The following is a 25,096-nucleotide window of genomic DNA, read 5'->3' on the forward strand; positions in this document are numbered from 1 at the left end:
TAAATAAGGGCTGCTGTTGAGGGGGGACAAGCGGGTTCCATTACAATAAAACCAATTTGTCCATAGGAAATGTAGCCTTCGTTTTCAGTAGATTGAAGGTAGAAATAGACTTAAATAGAGGCTGATGATTGTATGCACCGTGGTCTAACTTTTCTAGTAACACTACCAAGATGAAGGGCCGTTTATAGACTGATGTATGAAAAAACTACACTTAACAGACTTTACCTTGTTTGTTTGACCTGCTGATGTGAATGGAGTAAAAGAGAGATTATGTAATCAGGCATGCTGCGCATTTCTCAACCCTCGAGCTTTGGGATGTTATTACCGGGTGAATTTCGAATAAGTGAAAGGAGGAGGAAATGTTGAGACACATGGAAGTAATTGCAAAAAAAAAAGAATTAGCATAGCTGCGTGGGCGTACAAACACTTCATGATCCAGTTTATTTACCCTGACTCTAATTTGTCAAACCTTTTAAAGTGCATGTGAAAAAAGGAAGGAAGCTTTTTTAAAAGTAGCATGAAAAATATTCCAACAGCTGGAATCTGTTATAACATGATGTTTTAATATCAATTTATCTACAAAATCTTGACTGACACCACTGTTTCTGGTCTTCATGGAAAGTGCACTGTCACTGAAGCAAAGGGAACATATAAAAATTACAAACAAACAGACTGTACCATTTTTACCATAAAATGTCCATTCATTTGGCATTGGTACTTACAGTATAAGTGAACAGAGTCATATTGAAACAGGATGGTTCACCTTTTATATAGTGGTATCTGATTTTCTACTGTAGATTTCTTTTGTTGTAAAGTTTGTTCTTGTGAAACAGTTGTGCATTTTCTCGCTGATCCTTCTCAGTCTTTATCATATAGCACTGAAGGTAGTTGCCACAAAACAGAAAACAACCAGATGAGTACATTCTTTATAATTCGTCTCCTGATTTACCGTATGTTTGGTAATCCGTAGAGACTGTGAGCATCTGCCCCACAATTGGCACAATTCGTATGTCCAGGAGTTCTCCTCGAAGCCATTTATAGTCCAGATCTCCCATCAAGCAGCTGTTAACTGCACAGCTTGGTGGTCTCGTAGTCCATCGAACTGGGCAGACGTGAGCTGAAGGCCTGCAAGGAGGCATGAATGCGGACCACCTCGCTGGCAGTCAGTTTGAGTCGGTGCCGCAGAAGACAAGCAAACAGGTCCAACCTCTGTTGACCTGGAGGGGACAGCCGGTTCACTCGGTCGCGTATTTCCAAGAGCTGAAGCATGGCCGTGTCTTGGGAACCTTGGGTGTACGGGTAGTCCAGCTGCAGAATCAAGTCACGGATTGCCTCCGGGTCAAAGTGCATGCTGTAGCCAAAGACCTGGATGCTGTTGATCTTCATGTAGCCAAGGTTCCGAGCAGGATCCGTCATTTCTAAAGGCTCGTAATAAACGCTGTCATTCACTCCATCTTGAGTCTTTATCCTGCTCCGAAGGTAGATATGAATAGTTTCAAAGAACGTCTTCCACTTGTTGCCCAGCGTCAGAGTCCAGTTATAGCACTCGAAGGGTAGGTCCAGCTTGGTGGCCTGCCAGTCTGGATAACTGTTCTCATTGACAGGGATGTACCAGCTCTCTGAGTGGCTCCCTCCAAATGGATTGATGTAGAGAGTGAGGACAGGCTCCAGGGTGCTGTTCTTTGTAAGGCAGATCTGGAGGGATATTCCCAGCAGCATGTGGACCATGTTAGACTTGTACTTGTTGCTCTTCAGCGTCAGCAGCATCCTCTTTCTCCACGATGGGTCAAACCAGCTGTTGAGTCTCATGTCATTGCTGATGAAGATTGCGTGGACCTACCAGACACACAGACATGAAAACACTCATACTCATGTACACAGTGAGTACGTACATGCAACATTTCAACTGTATCAGCATAAAAGCAAGATTACTATTGGTTGTTTGAGTTTTAATCACTGGTTTGTGGAGTACATATACATTTTGTGAGGTGTACTTTTTGGCATTTTTGGGGTTTGACATGCAGCAACGGTACCTGGCTATAGTTGAAACCATGTGACAAGAAACAGTTGTTAAATGGGCCCAAAAAAATGAAAACCTGAGGAAATTATTTGGTGATCAGTAAGCCATGGGTTAAAATGGCCGCATGAGGATGTTTTACAGCCAACATTTGTTCAAGGAAAAGAGTAAGGCACGGAGGAATGGAAACTACTTAAAAGGCAAAGGTATTTCATTGCTTCTTCCATTTTATCTATTTTCATGTGGCTTAACAAAAAAGAAGAATCTCAACACAATCAGACTTACTTGTTGTAAACCACAAGATGCATCAAGCTGCCATTTCCAAGGTCAAGCATTACCCTTCAGTCTTACATATTTTTATTCATATACAAGTAAACTAGTATTATGTTGAGGCAAAACACAGGTGACGTCTGTTTCTATTGTATGCAACACTTCTGGGCTTGGCAGGCAGATTATGTGACATTCAGGATAATGTAAAGAAACACTAAATGCATTTTTGACCATAACTGGCTCACCATGTATCATCATCTATCTATGCCATCAGATCAAATCACATCAAAATCTGATTTTGTTTTGTGCATTGTTCTCTATTCTAATTAACCAACCACATACTGCTAAGATGTACAGATCATCTAAATGTGGTTCAACAGATACAATGAAAAACATGGGGAAGATATGTAGTTTGTCAGTAGCCACAAGGGCGAGACTTTGCAATGATGAGTGATTCAATGAGTGAATATATCCTCCCCAGGCTAACGCTGTGAAAGACAGCCCGGCACTTGATCAGCCTGACGTGACTGAACGGAGGCTAAAAGAAAAATACCTCTAGCCTGCGGTCGGCTCTCTGCAGCAGGTAGCCCAGCTCCAAATCCTGAAGGTCCGTCTCGAATCCCAGGTAGTTCTCTGTGGAGTCCGCCACCATGGGCCTGCAGACCCCCTGCACCAGAGCGAAGCCCAGGTTGCAGCTCCCACAGCGGGTGTGGTTGTCTGGTGCGCACGCCGCGCAGGCCGAGCCCTCCCCAACAGAGCAGGGCGGCGGCAGCTGACAGGGGCTGTGCTCGTATCGACAGCTGCAGCTGTGGAGCTCCTCAGAGAATGCACCAAGTTGGTTGTTCTCTGAGCAGTACAGGAGTGACTGGAAATGACTCAGCCAGTAGGACTGGGGCCTACACCAGGGAAAGCAGAAACACAGAAGCAGAAACAGAGAGGCAGAGAGGGAGTAGTTATTGAACGGGGCTTATAGGATGAGCTGGTTTAAAAGGTAGCTTCTTTATTGGGTCCAGGACACCTGTCTGGGTCTGCAGACAGCTTGCTCGTTAAAAATAGCAAGCATAATCAGCATAACGTAAAGCATGCAGACAGGATTCAAGCAAATGCGGTTTATGCAATTTGCAGGTCAAAAGACCCCTGTGAAAGTTCTTTTGGCCTGTGCCCATATAGTATTTTTTTTCAGTTGTTCCCTAAGAGAGAAGAGTGTTATGAACATTACATTGCCAGAGGAATACGTGCACAAGAGGTAGAAAAAGGAGAAAAGCAATATTTCCACCTGCATCTCAAAATTACTGTCCCTCTAGGATTATGTGCATTGCAAGGTTTACAGTTTTATTCTAATGCCACAGCTACAGTACCTTGCTTACCAAGTGAATCTACAATCTTCCCTTATTTCAGTTGGATATATAGCAGGATAATATTGTCAAGACTGTATAATATTGTTTGTAGACCTTCATATTATTGAGTCAGGCTGGGCTGAGGTTGCTGTGGAGTACACCAGTTTTCATGCTTTTTGTGTAAAGTGCCAGATGAATGGAGGTTACACATTTAAAGAACGTGAGCGCAAGCATCGATGTTTGAAAAGGACGAGAAAGTGAGAGGCAGAGAAAGTTGCCTTCGATGAGTTTGTGACATAAATATTAGAAGCGCCGCAGCCGTAGGGTAACTGACTTCCAGACGTACACATAATTCCCCCCATGTGGGCCGGAGTTTGATTCCCGTCTGTAGCACATTCTCGACTGTGATCCCTTTATGCCTCTTATCCTCTTTGCTCGCTGAAGAGAAGAAATGCGCAGCACATACCGCTGGCTTTCCTTTGAGATAAAAAAAAGAAAAAAAAAAAACTTTTTCTTTGATGAGGGAGTATTTGTGGTAAACTTTATGCTAATCTGAAAATGTTTGCTGGATTACATTAGGGGCATCCTTCTTCTATATCCCAATCTTATTGTGTGCTTGGCAGTAAGAAACAAGTCTGAGTTCAGAAAATCACTTATTTGAATATCAAAACCCCCTAATGGAAAAATCAGTGATGGGAAATGAACCGAAAGTGCTCTTCCTTTCCATCACTCGCTACCTGTGGGCATGGTATTTCACCTCCGACAGCTTCAGCAGAGCAAAGCAGTCGCCAAGACAAGACTGCTGTTGTACTGTTAGTTCCCTGGTGTGATTATGTACAGCCTTCCTGCTCCCTGCAACTCTTCCTCCAAACCGCTGCTGTAAATCACAGTGTCTTCTCACTTCAGTGCCACTTTTAAGTGAGCGGGCAACACTGCGTTTCGAAAATGAGTCCGGCCGAATATGCAGCTGCAGGTTTTTGTGAAAATATGTAAAAAAAAATATTTGATTAAAAGGACACTCGAGCTCTGTTTCTATTGATAATATTTTTAATGTAGAGAAAGCCAAGGGTTTTTGAGAAGTTAATGTGATTCCCAGAGATTGAAACTGAGAATTAAATCCATATTGAATTTCCTGACACGAGACCAACATGCACTTTAACCTAAAGAGCTCTAACTGAAGCAATGTGCAATACATGGCCAAATGTGTACGCCCAAACAGTACAAAACAAACCGCTGAGCATTCATCTAACCTGTGTTCTTCTGGGTTTGGGTTTTCTGCAAGAGTTTGGAACAACTGCTGCAGGCATTTCCTGCCATTCAACCTCAACCACATCAGTGAGGTCCAACACTGACGCTGGATGATAAAGGTCTGGCTCACAGATGGCATCCCAGTTCATCCCAAAGGTGTCGGATGGGGTTGAGGTCAGGGTGTGCAGGCTAGTGAAGTTCTTCCACTCCACACTCAAGAACTCCTCAAAACCAGAAAGCTTTTGTGTACACTTGGCTTTGTGAATTGTCATAAGGAAACCAGACCATAGCATGCTGTCACATTAAGATCCCCCCTCACCAAAACTGATTTAAAAAAGGATTTCTCTCCGTTGATTTGTTCTTTATACTGTAGAATATTTTCACATTTCCTGCTTTTTTCTTGCAATCTGTATTCCATTTTATTTTTCATTTGTTTTGTGCGTTTGGTGATACACACACACACACTAACACACACAGAATAAATAAATGAAAATATTACATCAAATAATCATCATGTCATGTTTTATACTTACTATCAGTATTTCTATTGTCAGATCTGCAACAGAAGCTCCCCAAAGGAGCACAGTGTTGCTTTTTTCTTATTAACTTATTTATCCTGTCTTGTCAGAAATACTGTGTGTGTTAATAAGAGAGAAACTGCCAAACCAGTCAACTAGTTAATCAATAATAAGGTAGGCAAGCAAAAGCAGTCAATGCAAGCAATGTAAAGGAAGCCCAGTGTCACGATATGCTATAATCACACCTTCTTGCAATATCACAGTTTCCGGCCATTTTTCCTCTACGATTTAATGTAACTGAAGCAGTGTGAAGCTGTAAAGATTGAATTGGTCTGATCTACTGAATGCCCCGACAAGTTCATTAAAAAGCTATTCAGCATTTTAGTCAAATCTTAACTGCACTCTCTTAGTAGTCAAACAAAGACGAGAGGACTCCTCCACACAAGACCTTGGAGTTCAAGAAAAAATCCACCACCTTTTTTTTTTGGGAGAAAGGCTGCGCATAAGAAAGGCATTTTCTAAGCTGATTAAAGCAGAAGTACTGAAAACATCACTTGAATGACAATGTGCATCATTATGCCTAATGGCAAAAGTTTGAGCACAAAGTGTACTGCGTAGTCTTATCATTACCCGCCTAATAAAAGCCAAGCTGACTGCTGCTTCCACTGGCTTATTTGCTCATAATTGTCAACGCAGACGAAAAGTAGCCCCCAGGAAGCAAAATCAATCACACATCTCTCATCTATCTCAAGTGCCCCGAACAGGATGTTAAAGGGAGAGAGAGGGGTTTTTGTTGTTTTTTTTCAAGGGCTTCCGTCTCTCTCCCAGGCAAACTGACAAACATCCCATTCTCCTTCCACCGAGTATGGAGATTTCTGTGAAGACATAAAAAAAAAAGGGGGAAAGCTTCACAGTTGACGTGACGGTAATAACATAGATAAACTCTGCCTGGATGAGGGCGATGACGCTCCCACTCCTTTTCCTGGCAAGTGGGTGGGACTATCAGCTGCACAGATCATTGATTAATGTCTGTTTTGGCAATGTGGCGGAGAGGAGGAGACAGGGCTGTACACTGAGCCTGAGACAGGAAAGAAGACAAGAAACCACTCTAGAGAGAGAGACTGGACATAGAACAGCAAGCACTGTGAAGACTGATCTGCCGCTTGATTCATGTGCTTTGCTCTCTAGCGTCACCACCATTACTGTGGACGCTCAGCCGGTCTGAACACTGTATGACTGACAGCGAAGTTGGATTCATCAATTCAGAAACTGTCCTCAGCAGAAAAATTACAATATTGGTCAAACACTACGTCTATTTTTTGTTTTTAAATGACAAGTGACAAGTGCGAGCATGTGAATGATGTCCTCTCTCAGCAGCAAAGGCCTGATGTTGTGATCACACTGCAAAATGTCATGGAGAAGGTCGAAGTTGACTCAAAATGTCCAACATTTACTGCAGAGACTAGAATTTTCAGCACTGGTTTTGCTTAACCATGACAGTCGTCTCTCCCCATTGAAACAACTAGCTGCCTAAACTAAATAGATGTTGCAGATCAGAAAACACTAAGACATTTTTGGAACAGCAATATAGGTAATACTAATACTCGGTTAATACTGACATACTGCACATCTGATTTCAGTTTATTAGCTAGTTGGTTCTAGTTGGTTATGTGAATAGACTTCAGGAGAGAAAACAGCTGTTTGATTAACCTTGAGAAAATAAGTGTGAATCTGTTAACTTAGCCTAACTTAGCTTCATTCACTAGCCTATAACAGGGCAGCAAATCAACAAATGTTCAATCCCTCTTCCACAATTTCATCTGATTTTGTAGTCAGCTGAAATGCCGAATTTGATAAACTTCTGAAGCTGAGACAGATTTAAAATCCTGAACGTTGAATTTTCTCCTTTGCAGCCATGTGGCCCATGCAGGGAATCTGGTTTCACAGGGATTTCATGGGGATGAAGTTCGCTGCAATGAAATGAAGATTTCATCATTTCATGCAGATTTCATGAAGCTCTATAAAGATTTTAATGGAGCAGAGACTTGTGGATTTCCTCAGTTAAAGCTGACTGTTGGAGCAGCCAATGACAGCAAGGTAAGCCAGGTAAACTCATTTATGGTCATCTGCAGATGAAAAGATACGGTTACTATAAAAACTGTGCTAAATTGTACTGTGCTGTGTTGATGTCACTGCATTTCAACATGTAGCAGGATGTGCATATTTCTTGTGGAAAGCTGTACAAAAGAGATAAAATGAAATCCTTAGCATACAGCAAAGGGTATAGCGAGGGTATGCAAGTGAAATGCCACCACAGCATGGCAGCTTGTTTACTTCCACCTACGTCCCTGGAAATGTACAGAGGGAACTGCAGGCTACAGTTTACATCTGCTGTGGGCTAAAAAAAAAAAAGCCACAACTTTGCAACTACATCCACATCAAACAGAAAGGGAAGACTAAACAAGAAGGAAAGTACAACAAAAAAGGCACAGCTTTAATGAAAAATGTTGGCTGCAGTAGTTTGAGCCAGGATCCTACTCAGGAGAAAATCACCCCTGACTAAAACACATTAAAAAAGTAAATGATGTATTGTAATGATGTAGCTAGCTAAAGGTCCCACATTGTAGAAAGTGAGAGCTCCATATATTTTTTGGATTATAAAGCTGGGCAAGGTGCTATTTAAATACTGTGAAAGCATCAAAATGCTCAATCCAATAAGAAATGCACACAGCCCTTACTCAGAAACTGCGTCTTTAAAGGAGCCATCAGGACTTCACAACCACAGAGTCACCACCCTCAGCCACGCCCCCAGCACGGCCTTGTTTACAAAAACACCTGCAGAGCTGATGGAAAGATAGTGGGCAGTGGCTGCTCAGGCCTGTGAGAGCTGGCCTATCACAGCAGAGTGGGATTTTTGGGTGGGCGGGGCACTAAAACAGATCGTTTCAGACAAAGGGTGAACAAAGGCGCTGCGGCAATGGACAGTATGAAAAAAATGACACTTAAAATAAAAGTACAAACCTGAAAATGAGCACACAATGGAAGCTTTAATATAGATACGGAGGGACTAAAGCTGTGTGCTTCAGCGGCTGCACCCACCGTTCTCTTGGCAGGCGGACTTGGGGCTGTCGGTGACATCTTTTACTAAGACTGAAGAGCTTGAAAATGACTCTCTGGGCTCGTTTGGAGAGGACCCGCATGCTGTTCTCCAGCTGCTCATATCGCCACTGGAACAAGTTGTCCATGGACCACAAGTGTTGGATAGTTGACACATTCAGGAAATAGTTCTGCGGCAGCCTCGCATAGAACGCCTTGAATTCATCTGGAAAAACAGATAAAAGAGGGCATCATTTTAACATCAGTACAGCATTGTCATATGTCCATGAGGACGGTTGGCATCCAATATCCTCTATACTGTACGCAACATTAGATACTATCATGACAAATGGTGGTTATCACACCCATATTTATATCAATAGGCTGATTGATGACAGTGGTGATTTCCCATTCAAACTACTCAGTGTTATAAATATTGTACACCCAGATTTAAAAAAAAAAAAGAAGTTTGGACATTGTGTTAAACATAAATAAAACAGAATGTGATAATCTAATAATCCTTTTTGACATACACTCAATTGAAAACAGTACAAATGTCATGTTATGATCTGTTCCTGTTATCCTGTGCTCTCTCTCTCTCTCTCTCTCTCCATCCCTCTGCCCACAGGTGCATGAGCAGGGGCGGGGCCGATCTTCCTCAGGAGCGCAGCTGACTACCACACCTGACAGTAATCAACCCAATCAGCGCTGGCTACTTAAGCCCAGTCCAAGCACTCCTCCGGTGCAAGATTATTCTTGCATGTAGCACATATAGTCTCGCTTCTGAGGAAGAGTCTAGCCACGCACCAGTTTTTTGTATTTCCTTGTATTTCCCTGAGTTGTGTTTTCCGAGTATTTTCTGTCTTGATATTTTGTTGTTACTTTGTTTAGTATATTATCATGATTGGGTATGAAAGGAGCATCCTGGAAAGGCTCAGACGTTGACAAGCAGGGATGGAGCGAGGTTCACCACTTTGTGAACACATTGTCTATTTAAATGAGTACCTCTGTGGTTTGGAGTCAGTGTGCAAGTGTTTCCATTGTTGTTGTTTTTTCCATTACCCTTGCACCTACGTGATGTGTGTGCAATTGTGTTACGTTGTTGGGTGACTACTGGGTCTATCAAGACTAAATTGCACAGTGTAAATCATAAATTTTCCTTCAACACATGATGGAGAACTGCCATGTTAACAGTAAATATACATTTTTTTTTGGTCCTGTGTTTACAACAAGGCTCGGCTGCCAACGACATTTATGTTCATGTTTATTAACATCCTGCAGTGGCTTGTTCATGGGTCTCGTCCATATAAAATGATGGCCACCTGAAAGCAAATATCTCGTAAATACAACGTGCTCATGTGATATTTCCTGACTTTATGACTTGACAAGCGTCACCTCAACACTCCATTAAACAACTGAGTTGTGCACATTGCATTGTGGGATTATTATAAAATGCAGATGGTGCACCAGTTGTGTCCTCCACTTTGAGGCAAAAGATGGCTCAGTTGCATTTGGAAATGGACAGACTTTGGCAGCCTCTTCTATTTGGGCTAGAAATGTGGATTTTGGAGTGCCTGAATTGAATCTGGCTGCTGCTTTGAAAAGTCACCTCTAACATTTTGATTGTATTCTCTAAAAAGCAAAAGGATGGAAAAGGCCTCCAGAATGACACCAAAGATGGTAGAAAATGAGAGATGTCCCACTTTGAAGCACAAAGCAAACTTTTTCATGGGAATTTGGCTCTTTGGGACAAATTATTCAAAATTATCCTGAAATGATGTATTAATCTTTAAAGAATGCTAAATACAGCATCTCTGATATGGTGTTACTGCTCAAAACTGTGCTCAAGTTCAAAGTATTTCTTATGTCCCTTACAGAGGAAGTCATCCACTTTAGTGTCACATGAACAAAATAAATTAATTTAGTCTGAACGCAACAGCCACATATATCTACAGACAGGATCCTGCTTCAGACAAAAGGTGAGTGTTTGTCTGGGAAAAATGGCCATTCAGTCATTTTTGTCAGCATTTGTTCTAATGTTAACAACAGTATTGCTTCTAGGAAGATGTCACTATCTGATCTCCATCTGAGTCACTAGTAGACCACTTCCTGGCATCTTCCTCTGCTGATAAAGCTGGAAATCTGTGATATCTCCGGCTGAAGGACACATTTAAGACGCACGCGGTGGTCTGCATTCTGAGCACGGCCGTGCCCTCACTTCACACCCAGCTATTAAAACATAAACTTTGAAAGTAATTGCACTTAGGGATATTTCAGCCAAATCTGAGGAGTGGAAAAAAGACATCCATTTCGCTTTCACCTGAGTAATAATCACCAAGGCAGGGTGACCGAGCACAGCAATAATAACCAAACATTATGCTAGGAGCTTCCACTCAAACTGTTTCCCCGGTGATATGAAAAGCCGGACTCGCAATAAATGGGTTTTATAGCTGATTAATCTGCTCCAGACATATTGTAAACTACCTGAGCCGAAAGCTGTTGATTTTTTTAATCCGGTCCTGTCGCCTTGTTAATTTGCTTTATGCAGATAGTGTGCCAGCACCCAGGATTCACAACCAGCTATTATGGTTCACCTATAAATCATAGAAAAGGGAGGAACATACATATAGGATCCTGACTCAGATTTAACGGCGCAGATAAAACACTAGAATTCATCCTCACTGCCTGTCATATAAATGATTTATATTCTAAAAGTTTGATTTGCCTGCATTTAGATGAGGCATGCAAAGGGAATGGAAGCAAGAATCCATTATTTTCTAGAGGGTGTCTTACCTGATTCCTCAAACTCTTTATAGAGGATCCCCCAGGTCTCTGTGATCCTCTCCAGGCTCTCCTCCATGGCTTGGATGTCCATATAAGGACAGTTGCACTCTGGGAACTTGGGGTCACAGTTGCACCAGCAGTCATTGTCCTTGCAGCCAAATTCGCCCTCTCCATTACAGGCTATGTAGCTGAGCGCAGCCTGCACAAAACTTTCTCTCAAGTAGTCCGGAAGGATCACCTGCAAGCCTGTCGAACAAAACCGGGTTTAGTGGCATCATCAAACTGTGAAGCTGGGGAGTGACAGTCAAATTATAGTGGCAATTATGTGCTGGCTGAGCTCACAATTTAATAAAATCTATAAGTCTGAATATTTGCTTTGTGCATATCAGAGGAATGGTTGATCTTTAAAAACATAAATGGTTAAAAAGCAGACTAACCTTGCAGCTGGACTTTATTTTCGGGGCTCTGAACCAGCACAGAGCTAACAGAGTCAAGGTTGTCATAGTTACTGCATCCAAGAGGACCTGTGCGGGTCTCTGTCACCTGGGCAACAACAAATAAAAAGCTCATTTATAAATTCTCCACAGCATCCATTTTAGAACGTGCACAAGACGGTTATGTTGCATTGCTTCACACAAAATATGTTTAAGGGGTGTGTTTACATTTGACATAGAAAATTAGAGGGGGGGGGGGCAAAGAAAATGTGCCTCCTACAGTCTCTTTAAATAAACAGGTTTGCAAAGAACCGATTGTGCTTGTGAATGCAAAAGAAACTGAAAACTGGGGTAAGCTCATTTAGATTCGTCTAAATTGCCGTACTCTGCTGCACTCGTTTTTTTTCCCGCAAGAATGCTCCAATGTTTTTTTTTTTTCGCCCAGTCACTGATTGAGGACGTTTTGATTGACCTTTGCCACAGAGCAGCTCCAGCAAAGCATCCTCTTTTCACTTCATTTGCAAGAAGAGATCTTATTTCAGCGCTCCCCTTTTTCTTGCTGTGACACGGCAGGGAGCGTCTGACTGACTCTCATTTTTCTCTCTTTGTGGTTCTGGGACACCACATTTTGTTCAGCGATTTGTCCTGGTCGGGCTTGTCAGAGGACAGTTGGTGTAAAGTGACAGATGGATGAGGCGAGACAATGAGGGTCAGTCGATCAGTAACACAATCATAGAGGGCTGAAGGGCTTGGGAACTCATATGAGGCCAGCGCTGCAGGGAAGTGAAAACTCAGTGTGGGCTTCTTTAATCAAAAGCCTAATCCAGAAGAAAGGGGTTTGTGAGCGGAAGAATAAATATCCTCCGCGAATGGGAAAAGGAAAATGAAGATAATTTGAGTGCAATTCTTCGACTATAATATTTATATCACATTATAAACCCCTTGTTTCCCTCATGAGGGATTTTAATCCTGATATGAATGTGAGGAAATGATATACAAGCCTTGGTCTCAGACCACATGAATACTGAATCCATATAAGGAATTATTTGATATGCCATATGATATGCCATATGGCAAAAACATTGACTGATGAGCAGAGCTTTCAATTTCCGCTTTGCATAGCAGCTGCTATTCACTGTAGATGCATTCTGGTATATTAAAAATACTTAATAGGACATTATTGGCCACCTGTATCTTGGCACATGGCTGTATGAGGAATGGTGCAAAGGCTGGCGCTCTCTGGATGAATTTGATAACTGTGGTTTGGTGTTTTCATTCTACAACTACGACAATGAAGACGTAACTATAGCTCTGAATCACGCCTATTAAATTGCGTCGGAGACTCCCATATTTCTTTGTCAAGAAACATCGAAGACATGCTTGTATGTGTGTCCACCTGATGAATGCAAGTCCAGTATTCACTCTCCTTTTAGCTCCGGTTTGGTTCCCACCACATCCTAAGAGAACTATCGTACACTTTCTTCACCCACCTAGTCGTGCCGTTTGTGTGACTCAGGTACAGCCACAGTGTGTTTATCAGAGCTTGTTTGGTGGAAGCAGGTGCAGCTTTGAACAGGTTTGATAAGAGCGATGAAACTGAACTGAAGTGAAAAGTTGTGGCAATGAAAACCAAAAGAATGAGCTAAATGAGGCTGAAAAGCTGAAGAGGTGGTGATAATCACGTCTCATAGCCGCTTTGATTTAATGTTTAATGAAGCTTAAAGTCTTAAATTGTACTAGCCATGAGTGTGTCAGTGTGTGTAAAATCGACCTAATGCATTTTTTTCTGTCTGAAATCTGTTACAGAGGCAGTTTTACTGACTTCTTTCTGTTTATGCCAGAAATATGCTGTGAAAATAAAGTCTGGCTTGAGTGTGATCGCGGATGATCGAGTTAGCAGCCCATCTTCTCTGTGATAGTCCAGACAACAATCGATCGAGTCAGGTAACACAAAAATGTATTTCTCTACCATAATGACAACACAATGCAATCGAGAGGCTGTCCACAAGATGAAAAGATGAAACCAGAGGCTCCTGCCGTTTCCTCGTTCGAGTCTGTCGCCTTTGTTCATCACTGTGTGCAGACGTACTGGCAAATATGGCCTGAGTCAGTTGGGGATATCGCCGTCAATTCAGTCTGGGAAATTCTCGAATCATAACAAAAATGATCCCCGACACTCTCCAACAACTGTGGTCATTACTCATTGTGGAAACAAGCCGATCCGCTCGTAGACTCTGCTCCGTGCCATGACTTCTTTGAGCCCATATTTCCGCAGCCAAACCCCTGCACACCATAACAGTAACAGGCTTTTCCTCCGAAATGAGCTTCAATTTCCCCTTTGCATGGAGACAGCAGGGGGGCCTTCGGCTCGCCAGCCCTCTCTCATTCATTCCTCAACTCGTTCGATTTCAAATTCACGCAGAGGAGTGCTTAGTTGTGTCTGTTCCGCTGCCGTGTGGGTCAACGCCCTGTGGAAACGATGCAAAAGCGTCGAGGAATCTGCCGCTCCTTTGACTCACTTTCAACCGGTGATGGAGGTGAGTTTCTCCTGTTTCCACTTCCTACCTGTCAGTTACGCCCGATGACTGCCTTTGGAGCATGAAACCACGCTCCCTCTTCCTTTCTGTAGCTACAGAAAAACCCTAATTCCCGAGAAATTAAACACACAAAAGCAGCTGCCTCTGCACCTCTGATGTGCCCACCTTAGCTGCAAAAGAAATACCCGACCCTCCCTGAACACAATGTAGTGAGAGGACAGAGCTTTGATAAAAGTACAGGGAGTTTGATTCATGTTCTGCTACAGCAGAGAAAGCCACACTTCACAAGCCGGCTGCCACTGTGTTCTGAGGAAAGAAAAAGGCAGAAAGGAGGGTCATCCTCCCCTCCGTAGCCCTATTAACCCCATGCTACCTGAAGGTGACAGCCAGAGGCAGAAACCTGTCACGAGCTGTGTTTCACAAGATTCATTTATCTTCCCCTCGCCATATGTGCACATCACAGAGCTTCCTCCAGACTCGATATGCTTGTGGCAGCTGAAGATCATATCTCATCACGAGCAGGCTGATAAAAAGCATCATTTTCCACTTTGCCGCTGATCATTGCATTGTAAGAAGGAAATCACACCCCAAAACTACATGCATGGCTTTTAGAGATGTGATTTTCTACTCTGCAAACGACACCTGGAAGCGACGGACAAATTTCAGCTGGAGAAATGGAATCTGTGATTGTTTCTAATGAACGCGAATGAATGTGTGTACCATACAAAGAGATTAATAGGTGCACAGCAATCACGTGTGCAGTGAGTCTGTATTTCTTGAGTGTCTAGATTGATTTAGCATTCTTTAATGCTCTTTGTTGCTCATCACCTGCTATAATTTGCATAGTTATTCTGCTGTCAGAATAACAATATCGACCTCTTAAATCTTTTAATATTGTCTGTATGTCCAAATAATGCATGATGGACTGCGGAGAAACAATAAATCTGGGCTCATTCTCCACACACTGTCATTTGCACATTTGGCCAAAGTCTACATGTATTTCAATGTTTCTCGCTAAAAATGGGGCATAGTTGGTGTCGGACAGAATATCATGTAATTTCACTTCCAGCTATGGTAATTACGCTTTGCTTTCATTCAAAAAGGGCTTTGAAAGAAGCTTCTACGGGCAGCTTCGCATGCTTAGCAGCTCCAGATGGCAGGGAGAGGTAAGACCTAAAAACCCTGGAATCATGTAAGCACGATGTTGTGCAAGCTCATGTTTACAGTCGAAGCCAGTCTGCCGCTTTATAACAAAGGATAAAACACAGAGGCAGGAGCACAAGGTCTTATGTTTGTGATTCCAGGCCTCTTAGAATAAAGCACTTGCTTGCCCTTCTGATTCAGATCCTTCTGTTTCTGTTTTGTTTTTTGTGTTATTTTTTTCCCCACTGTAATTTGATCAATTATACTTAGCTTCTCGTGTAGCCCAATTTTGCCTCAGCTACTTATATATATTTGAATATTGTGACCAGGCTGCTACTTTAAAAGCCATTTGCTGTATGTCTCCAGTTGTCTCTGAATATATAGGATGTTTAATTTTTCAGAAAAAACTCAGAATCAGCTACATGACATAATTTAATTAAAAAAAAGTAAATAAACATACAGTTTGAGATGTTTTGTTAACAGAAACTGTAGAAAAAGAGACAACAAAAGGTTGAAGAAATCAGAGAGACCTTAATCTATAAAGACTAGCAGCCCTCTATCTTATTACCACTGGGAAATCTCAGATTTGGGAAGAATAAAGAAGATGGAATCTGTGACAGTCAGCGCAGTAGTCTGAGAATGTGCATCAAGAACTCAACAACAGAGATAAGAAGGCGTTACCTTGATGGCAGTGGAGGCGATCTGGATGTGGTGCAGCTTGCGCAGGGTGCTCTCCCTGTCGATGAAGTAGGAGGCAGCCAGCTGGTGCAGAGCCTCCAGGGTCACAGTGGAGGAGTTACCCGAGTAATCGCTCACCTCTGCTTTCTTACTCAGTTTCCTCTTGTCCACAAATATCGTTAAGGCCTCTTCTCCTGCGCAGAAACGTAGCATTGTATTGTCGAGTTATTAAAGGGATAGGTTGCGCCCATTATCTATTGCTATTCAGGGCTTCTAACTATAATGTCGCCTTCGGCTTCTTGAGGGCGGAGGTACACTTCTGTGACATACAATCAAATAGATAATATCTTAAGTGTTTAAATTATTTTTGGTGTTCCTCTATCTTTGAGGCTAAATGCTCAGGTGTTTATGCGCTGTACTTCCCACACTTCTCTTGTCGATCAAAAATCGTGTGAACTAGTGTGAGATCCTTCCGTGGGCCATGATACCTTTTTTGTTCAGAATTATTCCAGTTAATCTTCAATTTAACACTTTGCCATCACTTTAAAACCCGGCACCTGCCGTGCTGCAGGAGACACACAATGTGCTCTAAATTACTGGTGGCTGAGAGCACGGGAGCCTCTGGAGCCCAAAGACGCTTGACCACAATTAGGATAAGCCATGTCGCCCTGTAACAGTAGCCACTGATCGGAGCAATCAGCACTTCATAAGTCTAGGGGCCATGGTGCAGCACACTCTTTGCTTGAGAGTCCCCAAGACACCGCACATCATATTTCTCATCGTAATGCAGTGTTAATGCTTCAGGGCCATTCTTTCTGCCCGCTGCCTTCCTTCCTCGGCTGCTGAAGGGCACCCTCTTAATATCACAATCTATTTATTAATTTCATTAAGTCCATCTGTTTCTGAACACAGAGGCAATCCATTCAGAACCACAGAGGCATATCTATGGCAGCAATCCAAGGCAAACGCCTCATTCTCCTCTCTTCATACCACTAAGTGCTGGCTGGGAGCCAGCGTGAGGGGCTGCATCAGCTCCGGCAGCTGGTGGGGTTGCATTACATACAGCCACTCACAACAGCGACCTTTTCTAAGCCAGGAGTCAGGTCTAAAGTAATTGACAAGTGTTGCTCTGTAAAAGCAAATCTGCTTCGCAAGACTTGCCCGAGCCGTTCTGGCATCTCAAATGAGTTCTTTTTCTTCTTTTTTCTCCACTCAGAGGACCATTAATGCTCGTCCATTCATCACACAGAGAAGCAAATATTGGGTGACTGTGATTGGGAGTGGGAGTGGCAGGTTCACAATACACAGGCTTTTACATGTATTGTATGTAATGTATCTCTGAGGAGTGATTCTGTGCTGCCTGTGGCATATTGAGTTGCTGTGATGTGTTATTCAGTTACTTACTGTGATTGAGTTATTGTGCCATGTCCATCTGTTTTCCATATGCAACGGCTGGGAGAGCAAATTCTAAAAGCTTTTATCAACACAAATTGTATACTTAACTGACGCCCAGTAATTCATTGAAGCACATTTTCCCTCATACTACTGAACTATCAATATTTGGACAAACTAGCTCTACGCTGGAATACGATACACATCTCCTTAATTTCAGTGTCCTCTACATGAAGCATCAGCTGGTGAGCATGCTGACTTTACCCAACTACTTCACATTACTGCTGAATTGCGTTGGTATGATCACCACTGATGTGACCCTTTTTTTCGGGGTTATCATTTTCAATTAAATTTGTTCAAACAGTAAAACAAATCAACCAAAGACGGTTTTCAACCAACACACAGAATTAATCTTCATCATCTTCCCTGCTACAGACGATAAAATCTGACAGCAATGGTAACTGTTTTACAGCAAAACTGACGATCGCTCTGTAAAAGTGACAACACTGCTTTTGTCTACATCCGTCTCAAATCGAGAACCCATTGTTCCAGAGATTACTATGATCTCTGAATGTGTCTCCTTTGTTATTGGAAACTGTGTAATTGCTGAGCCGGAATGCAAAGTTTGACGTGGAAAGCTGAGGGTTGCGCAGCTTATTAAACAAACAAAACACTACTTGATTGTTGGTGGAATCTGTTCAGCGATTTATTCCAAAAGGCCAATTACTTAGTGCATAAGAGTTAATGCACGCCATTATAAAGCTGTTTGAAAAACATAATCAGCCTACAAATAGTAAAACATCTTTGTCATGACTTACCTCCCAGTGTAGCTGACAGCAGGAAGTGAGTGCCATACTTCCGGATCAGATTGTCAGTGATCATCTGGGTGGTGGGCCTGCGGCCCAGGAGTCGGATGTTCCTGATGAACTCAGGAGTCAGAGGTAACGGAGACTCCAAGAAATCTCTCCTTTCCACTGCCAGGTTGTTCACCTTCCATCTTCCAAACTCCCTGGAAGGAGTCATAGGAGAAACAACGAATTAATAGTGGAGTTCTATTAAGAGTGAGGTATAGGAGAGTTGAAATAATAAGTCAATTAATACACCTATTACACAATAACAACATTATGTAGGTATACAATTTGCCTAAAGCTGAGAATGCAGCTGGAGAGGACAGACAGACGGAGAGAGAGACAGAGAAAGAGAAAGAAGCGAAATCAATTCATTATGTCCCTCTGTGCTTTTGTAATGTAAGGAATCCCTCGACCATGCCGACACTGCCTGAACTAAAGTGAAAGGGAATTGATGGAGAAAGAAATAGAGAATTAGAAAAAGGGAGAAAGCTAGTGAGAAGACAAAAGAAAAAAAAGAAACACATTCAGACCAAAACGTGGTATCATTTGAAACCACGATTGCCACCTGGGACGGATACGTGCTCCTGCTACACAGCTGACAGATGTTTTCCTTAATAGCCCCATCATGAGAGAGATATACATCCAAATGAATAAAGAACAAGGTGGTGCAAGAAATGGCCCATTGCTCTAACAGAGCATGTATTCTGTAACGGCATGGAAACAAAGTGGCTGCAAAAATGTGGGAAAATGGTGAAAGCAGTGTGAACAAAAGCCTGTTTCCCTTTAACTGACACTGTGTGTCTGGCTTCAACCATGAGTGCAGCGTATATGCTGCGTTCTTATGAATACCTAACGCTTCATTGATTATACTATCTCTGGGCATGTTCATATTCGGTGGCATCTGACAGCTTTAAGATGATAACACGATGCACAGCACACAATGAATCGAGTCCAAGCAGCAGGAAGGGAGCAGAATTTTAATAAAACTTTGTACACTGTGAAGGCAAGGCGCTTTCTTCCTGCCTATCTGCCTCTGACAGCCTTGAAGCTACTCTGACTTTCTACTTTCATGTAAAAACCTCACATACATTATGAGAAGGAAAAAAAAAATAGATATGTCAAAGGCAGCATGGTAAACTGAACTTGAGGAAAACTCAGCGAACCAAAGGATGCGGCTGTTCAATCAACAAAGACCAGCCCGGCGCTCTGCATGCACTCTTTCTAGTATTTTTGTGGAACATTTGCCCAAGGCACAGCCGATAGCGCATTTGGCAGCGCTTTGACTCGTAGCCTATACAAAGTTGTTCTCCTACCAAAATGTTAAAGGTGTTTAGTGGAAGATTTCCATGTGAAGTGCCCTTCACAGATACTTTTGTATACTGCGAGGCCTGCAATTCTGCAGGCAGCTCAACTCAGCGAGCATGCTGTGAATTAAAATCAGACTTGTTTTGTGTGTCTGACATTTGGCAGAACACTACAGATTTTAGGCTGAGAATGTTGTGTTTTGAGAAGGGACGTGCGCATCCTTCATATGAACAGCTCTGCAAAGTCAAATAACCCACCTGAGAGTGGTTAACTGTTGAGGAATATCAATATAATAATTTTTAGTGTGCTGAAACAATAAAAAAAAATGTTTTTTCTTATTTGTTTGATTTAGAACAAGGCTGATCTCAGAAATGTAAGTAGTCAACCACTATTTCTTTTTTTCTGGTCAACATGATGCTACGGCAGCTGGAACTGGAAAGTACATCTGCGCCCTCTCAGTACAGTCAGCATGAGCAAGGTTGATAGCAGAAAGTGACTCATTTCATCATTTTACCTTTGATCTGAGACACTAATGACTGTAAAGCTCTGCAGAAGCCTGATGAGTGTGAAGTTAATCACCGACGGAGCAAAAGCAGAGATAGAACTAAATCAGAAGTTTCGACTTGGCTGTTAGCTGTGACATAAAATAGAAGAATGACTTTACATAAAATGTTAAGAGTTCAGATACTGCACATTGGTAGCTGTACTACAAGGCTGGCTCTAGCTCTGTGCAGCAGCTCTGCTCACTCAAAACAACCAATGTTGCTGGAGGAAATGAAATAGGATCACATCACTGAAACATTTCTTAAACATTTCGCTGAAGCTTTGGCCTGCTGGTGGCACTCGTGACAGTCAGGGGATTAACAAATTTCATGGCAACGCATCCGATAGTTGACGAGATATTTCAGTCATTCTCATCCCCAGAGCAATGTCGCTATCATTGCTAAACATGTAATATTACCAATGAAAATGGGAACAAAACCTAGTCCCCCTGCCCTTAGTCTCTGTCAGTATTTCTTGCTTGCACATAGCAAGCTTCCACACACACACACAGTTGGCAGTAGCTGCCTGCACATATACCCAGTAAGCTGCAGTGTCGAGATGTTTAGCTCTTCACCTCCTAAAGAAAAATTCATCTAATTTCGATGAAAGTGCTTTCTCTTGCCTGGAGCAGGCGAGGCCACAAGTTGTACTCTGACCACTGCTGACCTGCTGTCATAACAAATTGGTTAAAAGAACCAACGGCCAAACTCCACATGACTAAGGCAGCACAAGATCAAAAATGCAACATCAGAACAGCTTATTTTACAGAAAATACAGTCTCAGAACTGAGTATTCAGCTCACGACTTCCAAACCGGCGCCTCTGCTTTGGGCTCACAGGCCCTAAAATATGGTGATACCATATGAATGATGTCAACGATATATAGATCATACCTTATTTGTAAAGCATTTTTTCAGCTTGTAGTGAGATTGTTTTGTCAACTAAAGGAAAAAATCAGTGTTTGACATTTAATTTCCTGCATTCTGGTGACTTCTTATGCATGTGCATAACCACAAAATCTACCTGACAGCATCAGCATCAACTTCCGGCCGGTTTATCTTTGAAAAGGGGGACACAAAAATTCAGGTGCCAGACAATAATGCTATTTATTCATTTAAGCTTTCAGATTCAGCCAAGTGAATGCTCTGAAGCAATAGGGCCACTTCAGGGTCCAATCAGATTTCAGCTGGGACCAATGCCCTATAGACCTGCGCCTGGATCAGACCTTGTTTCCAAGGTTACTTTCAGTCTCATTTGTTGGGTTGTTTGCTTAGTTAGAAAACGACTAAGACAATGACAACCACACACTTATTGCTAAAGTCACCAATTTACAATGATAATATTATGAAGAATGGGCTTTTTTTATTATTATTTTTGGTGGCTGCTGCTTATTTGGCAAGATTATTTAATGTCAAAAAGAAATACTTAAGATTTGAAATCCTACATTGTACATGTATTAAACATGTGCTTCATGTTTCCTTATATAACTAATGTGACAAAAGTACAGGAAGCCATACTTGTAGATCTCATTCATAAGCATCTAACTCTAAATTTTAGGTTCATTTACAATTTACTTTTTTCAAATTCATTTACTGTCGGTGCTGTGCCTTTGTTGTATACCTTTAGTACTATTAAATAAAAAGCAACCACATAGCGAATAATGAAAAACGCAGCCAGTTTAATGTAATATGATCATTCTCAGGCATTTTGAATCACTTCTTTTCAGACTTCAGTGTCGCCAAGACACAGAAGAGAAAGGCCAGGACCTCTACGAGATGGAGAAGAGACACCATTACAAGAAGACTCCTCATACAATATCCTATCCGTGTCTCTCCTTTTCTTTTACTTTCTGTTTTTCAGGAACAAATATGTGCTCATTGCACTAACTACGGCCAACTAACCAATACACAGAGTATTTGTCCTGCAGAGTTTAGAGAGCACTGTGTATTCATGGAGTGAAAAGGTAACACTTTGACATTTCATTTTTAGAGGCATAAAGAGCATACAAACCCGTGGGATGTTGTGGTATGAAGGTCTTTAGTTTATCTGACTCCCCAAAGAAGTATTTTTCAATATGTCTAGGAAGTAATATGTTCTTCATTAGTTGTTGTTAGCAAAGGAAGTGTGACCTCATACACCTCAAGAATCAGAAGGGCAGCAGGGCTCATCCCCGGTGTCAGTAACAGCCAAAGACAGTAATAATAACTCAAGCAAAGGCAGATTATTTATGTGCTTGGGTTGGTATTGAAATTAAAATAATGTAGAGGGAAAATTAGCCAGACAGATACACATAAGGAAACCCACCTACAGAGCGATAACCTATTTCGGTATCTGAAACTAGGACTAATTAAGTATGTACTTGTAAAATCAAGACGGCGTTTGAAGACCACAACTATCTTTGATGTTTAAAAGAAGAACAGCGCTGATATTAGGGCCAGGGGCGAGACTGTATTTATTTATTTTTTTTGCGAGCACTTTCCCTCCGTCACAAATCTGCATGGCAATGAATGTATAAAGAGACAGTTATGAAGTCGCAGACAGATATCACAGCTGTAATTATAACAGATCGGTTGTGATTACTTTGAAATTTCTCGGGGAGGCTGCAGGAGCGCGGTGCCAATTTTTGCAATCCGCCTGGCACTGCCCCCAATTTACTCACATAATCACGCTTATATGAGAAGAAAGGAATGGGAAAAATCTCCCTCAAAGAGGCCGATGCCTTTTTAGAGAGCACACTGTTCATTTTCAAGTTTTTATGATGGGCTACATCATGATGCTTTTTGGAACGCAAGGAAAAGACCCCTTTGAACATCAAAACGGCGGAGGAGCCATGTAGAAACGCACATGATTAATTGTCTTGACTGGGGGATTATTTTTGTCAGATTTCACTGCGCGGCAGGAAATAAACATTCAGTGAATTTATGTGGACCGCATTATCCTATCACTCAGATGTTGCACTGTTCTCTCTCCAAAATAAAAGCTTGACTGCTGTAATCAGAGCAGGTTGAACAACCTTGGCTGCTGATGATGGATGGAGGGAGTGTGGCCTTTTGAAAGGGTATATATCACATTAAACCAGGAGTAATGAGGAAAGCCTGAACACCCAGATGTTTGAATGATACGAAGTGTAAATCCTGTGGAATTCGAACTGCTGCACACCAAAGTTAGAACAAGCCGGTGCCCAAGATTTGCAACCCACATCGATTTCAGTTCCTGTTATATAATCACGAAACAAGACACTGATTCACACAATATTAAGCAGAAAGTGTAGGCAGAGCGTGTGAAGCAAACGTAATGATGTTAAATGGATTTGTGGTGCCCGTTGACCTTTTTGCTGACACTGTAGTATTCAGACAAAGCCTTTGACTAATCTCTTGCTCAGATATATCTAGTGTAGCTATTAATCTTCACCTCATTTCATGCCATACAAATAAATGACCTCTTCAAATGGGACGCTGTGTCTCCTGAGTTCCACTTTGCAGCGTGAGAGCACTAGTTCAAAGCCACAGCACGTCCTGTGGAAAAAGAGGAATACGCAGCGAGGGAGGGAGGGAGGGAGGGAGCGCGAGGGGGGAGGAGGAACGGGAGCAGGGAACAGGTATGGAAAGAGTATTCACAAATCCCCGCCGTCGTTCGTTTATTCAGTTATCGTTGACTGTGATAAGCTAGCCCCGTCTTATCTTAAACCCCCGATAGGTTCGTCCTGCAGGGAGAGGAGGAAATGAAATGGGTTTCACCACGGAGTTGATTTTAGGGGCCGCAATCCTCCCCACAACCAGCTAAGTCATTATTATTATCAATTTCATTGCTCCTTTTCGCCAGGGTACATCAGTTTCATCACTTTTAACTCTGTGGACGCTATCATGGCCAAGTTGTTTGAGTTGCTCCAAATTAAAGAGGTCCCCTTTTTCCCGGCCAATCCAACAATCTGCATCTGCAGCTGTGGACAGTGGCTCAAGTGCTGTACTTAAGAACAATATTCCAGTATTTGTACTTAACGAGAGTATTTCTATCTCATGTTACTTTCTTCTTCTACTCCTGTTTATATGTCAGAGGGAATTATTTTAGTTTTCACTGTATTAGTTTGATAGCTATTACTAATAAACCTATTGTAAGATTAAAACAGCGGTAGTCAACCTTTTTTGGCTTTTGACCCCTTACAAAAGAGCAGTGTCATAGTTGGCATCATTTGTCACACCACCCTTCCTCTCAGATGGTTCCTTTTAAAGAACTGTTAAGGTCCAAATAAGTAAAACTACCCAATATTTCACAAATATGAAATGACTGTAGAAAAATAGAAATATTTCTACACATTTGTGCAGCAGAACTTTGCTTCTCTCCAGCTCAATAAATCATCTCACAAGCCTCAAACCCGTCTTTGGAAGGGGTCCAACCCCTGGGCTGGGAACCACTAGACTACACCTATATCAAAATGAACTACATATTTAACAGCTACAAAAGTAAACTGCTACTTGTGCGTTGATCTTATAATGTCATATATAATAATATCTCAGTTACAGGATCCACTCTTTAACAGAAAAAAAAAAAAAAACTTGCTTTACTAGCTGATAATATTTAAAAAATGATTCTGAATGCAGAACTTTAAGAATTTAAAGTGAAAGTATCAGTGTACTGGTACTTTTACTTAAGTAATGGATATAAAACCTTCTATTGCCACTGTGGTTCTGATATTTCTTGTATTCACATTTACTTGCTGGCATGGGGCCTAATGTTTAAGCAGTTTAATAATATTTAATGAGCAGAGTGAATTTTCCTCAGTCAAATAATATTTATAATAAAATCATATCCCATAAAAAATAATCACATGCATTATCCAAATGCAATATGTTCAGAACGCGGCCAAATACATGTCAACACTCCTGCTTTCACCCTGGTGAATATGGCAGCTTTCCCTTGGCAATGTTTCCGCAGGACAGGTGGCTA

General features: G+C 41.9%; 1 protein-coding gene across 1 annotated transcript in view; it reads right to left on the bottom strand.

Annotated features, from left to right (window-relative positions):
• Positions 1–1,065: 1,065 nt before the first annotated feature.
• brinp3a.2 (bone morphogenetic protein/retinoic acid inducible neural-specific 3a, tandem duplicate 2) overlaps positions 1,066–25,096 on the bottom strand; it is a 29,754-nt gene continuing 5,723 nt past the window's right edge. Inside the window, exons 2-8 of the mRNA XM_041935795.1 lie at positions 18,273–18,463; positions 16,066–16,256; positions 11,708–11,813; positions 11,280–11,516; positions 8,490–8,712; positions 2,841–3,183; positions 1,066–1,836 (exon numbers count right to left, since the gene is read on the bottom strand). Of these exons, the coding sequence (XP_041791729.1) occupies positions 1,066–1,836; positions 2,841–3,183; positions 8,490–8,712; positions 11,280–11,516; positions 11,708–11,813; positions 16,066–16,256; positions 18,273–18,463 (2,062 nt within the window). The remainder of the gene's footprint in view (positions 1,837–2,840; positions 3,184–8,489; positions 8,713–11,279; positions 11,517–11,707; positions 11,814–16,065; positions 16,257–18,272; positions 18,464–25,096) is intronic.

Source organism: Chelmon rostratus, chromosome 4 (genome assembly GCF_017976325.1).
Source record: "Chelmon rostratus isolate fCheRos1 chromosome 4, fCheRos1.pri, whole genome shotgun sequence".
Taxonomy (NCBI): Eukaryota; Metazoa; Chordata; class Actinopteri; order Chaetodontiformes; family Chaetodontidae; genus Chelmon; species Chelmon rostratus.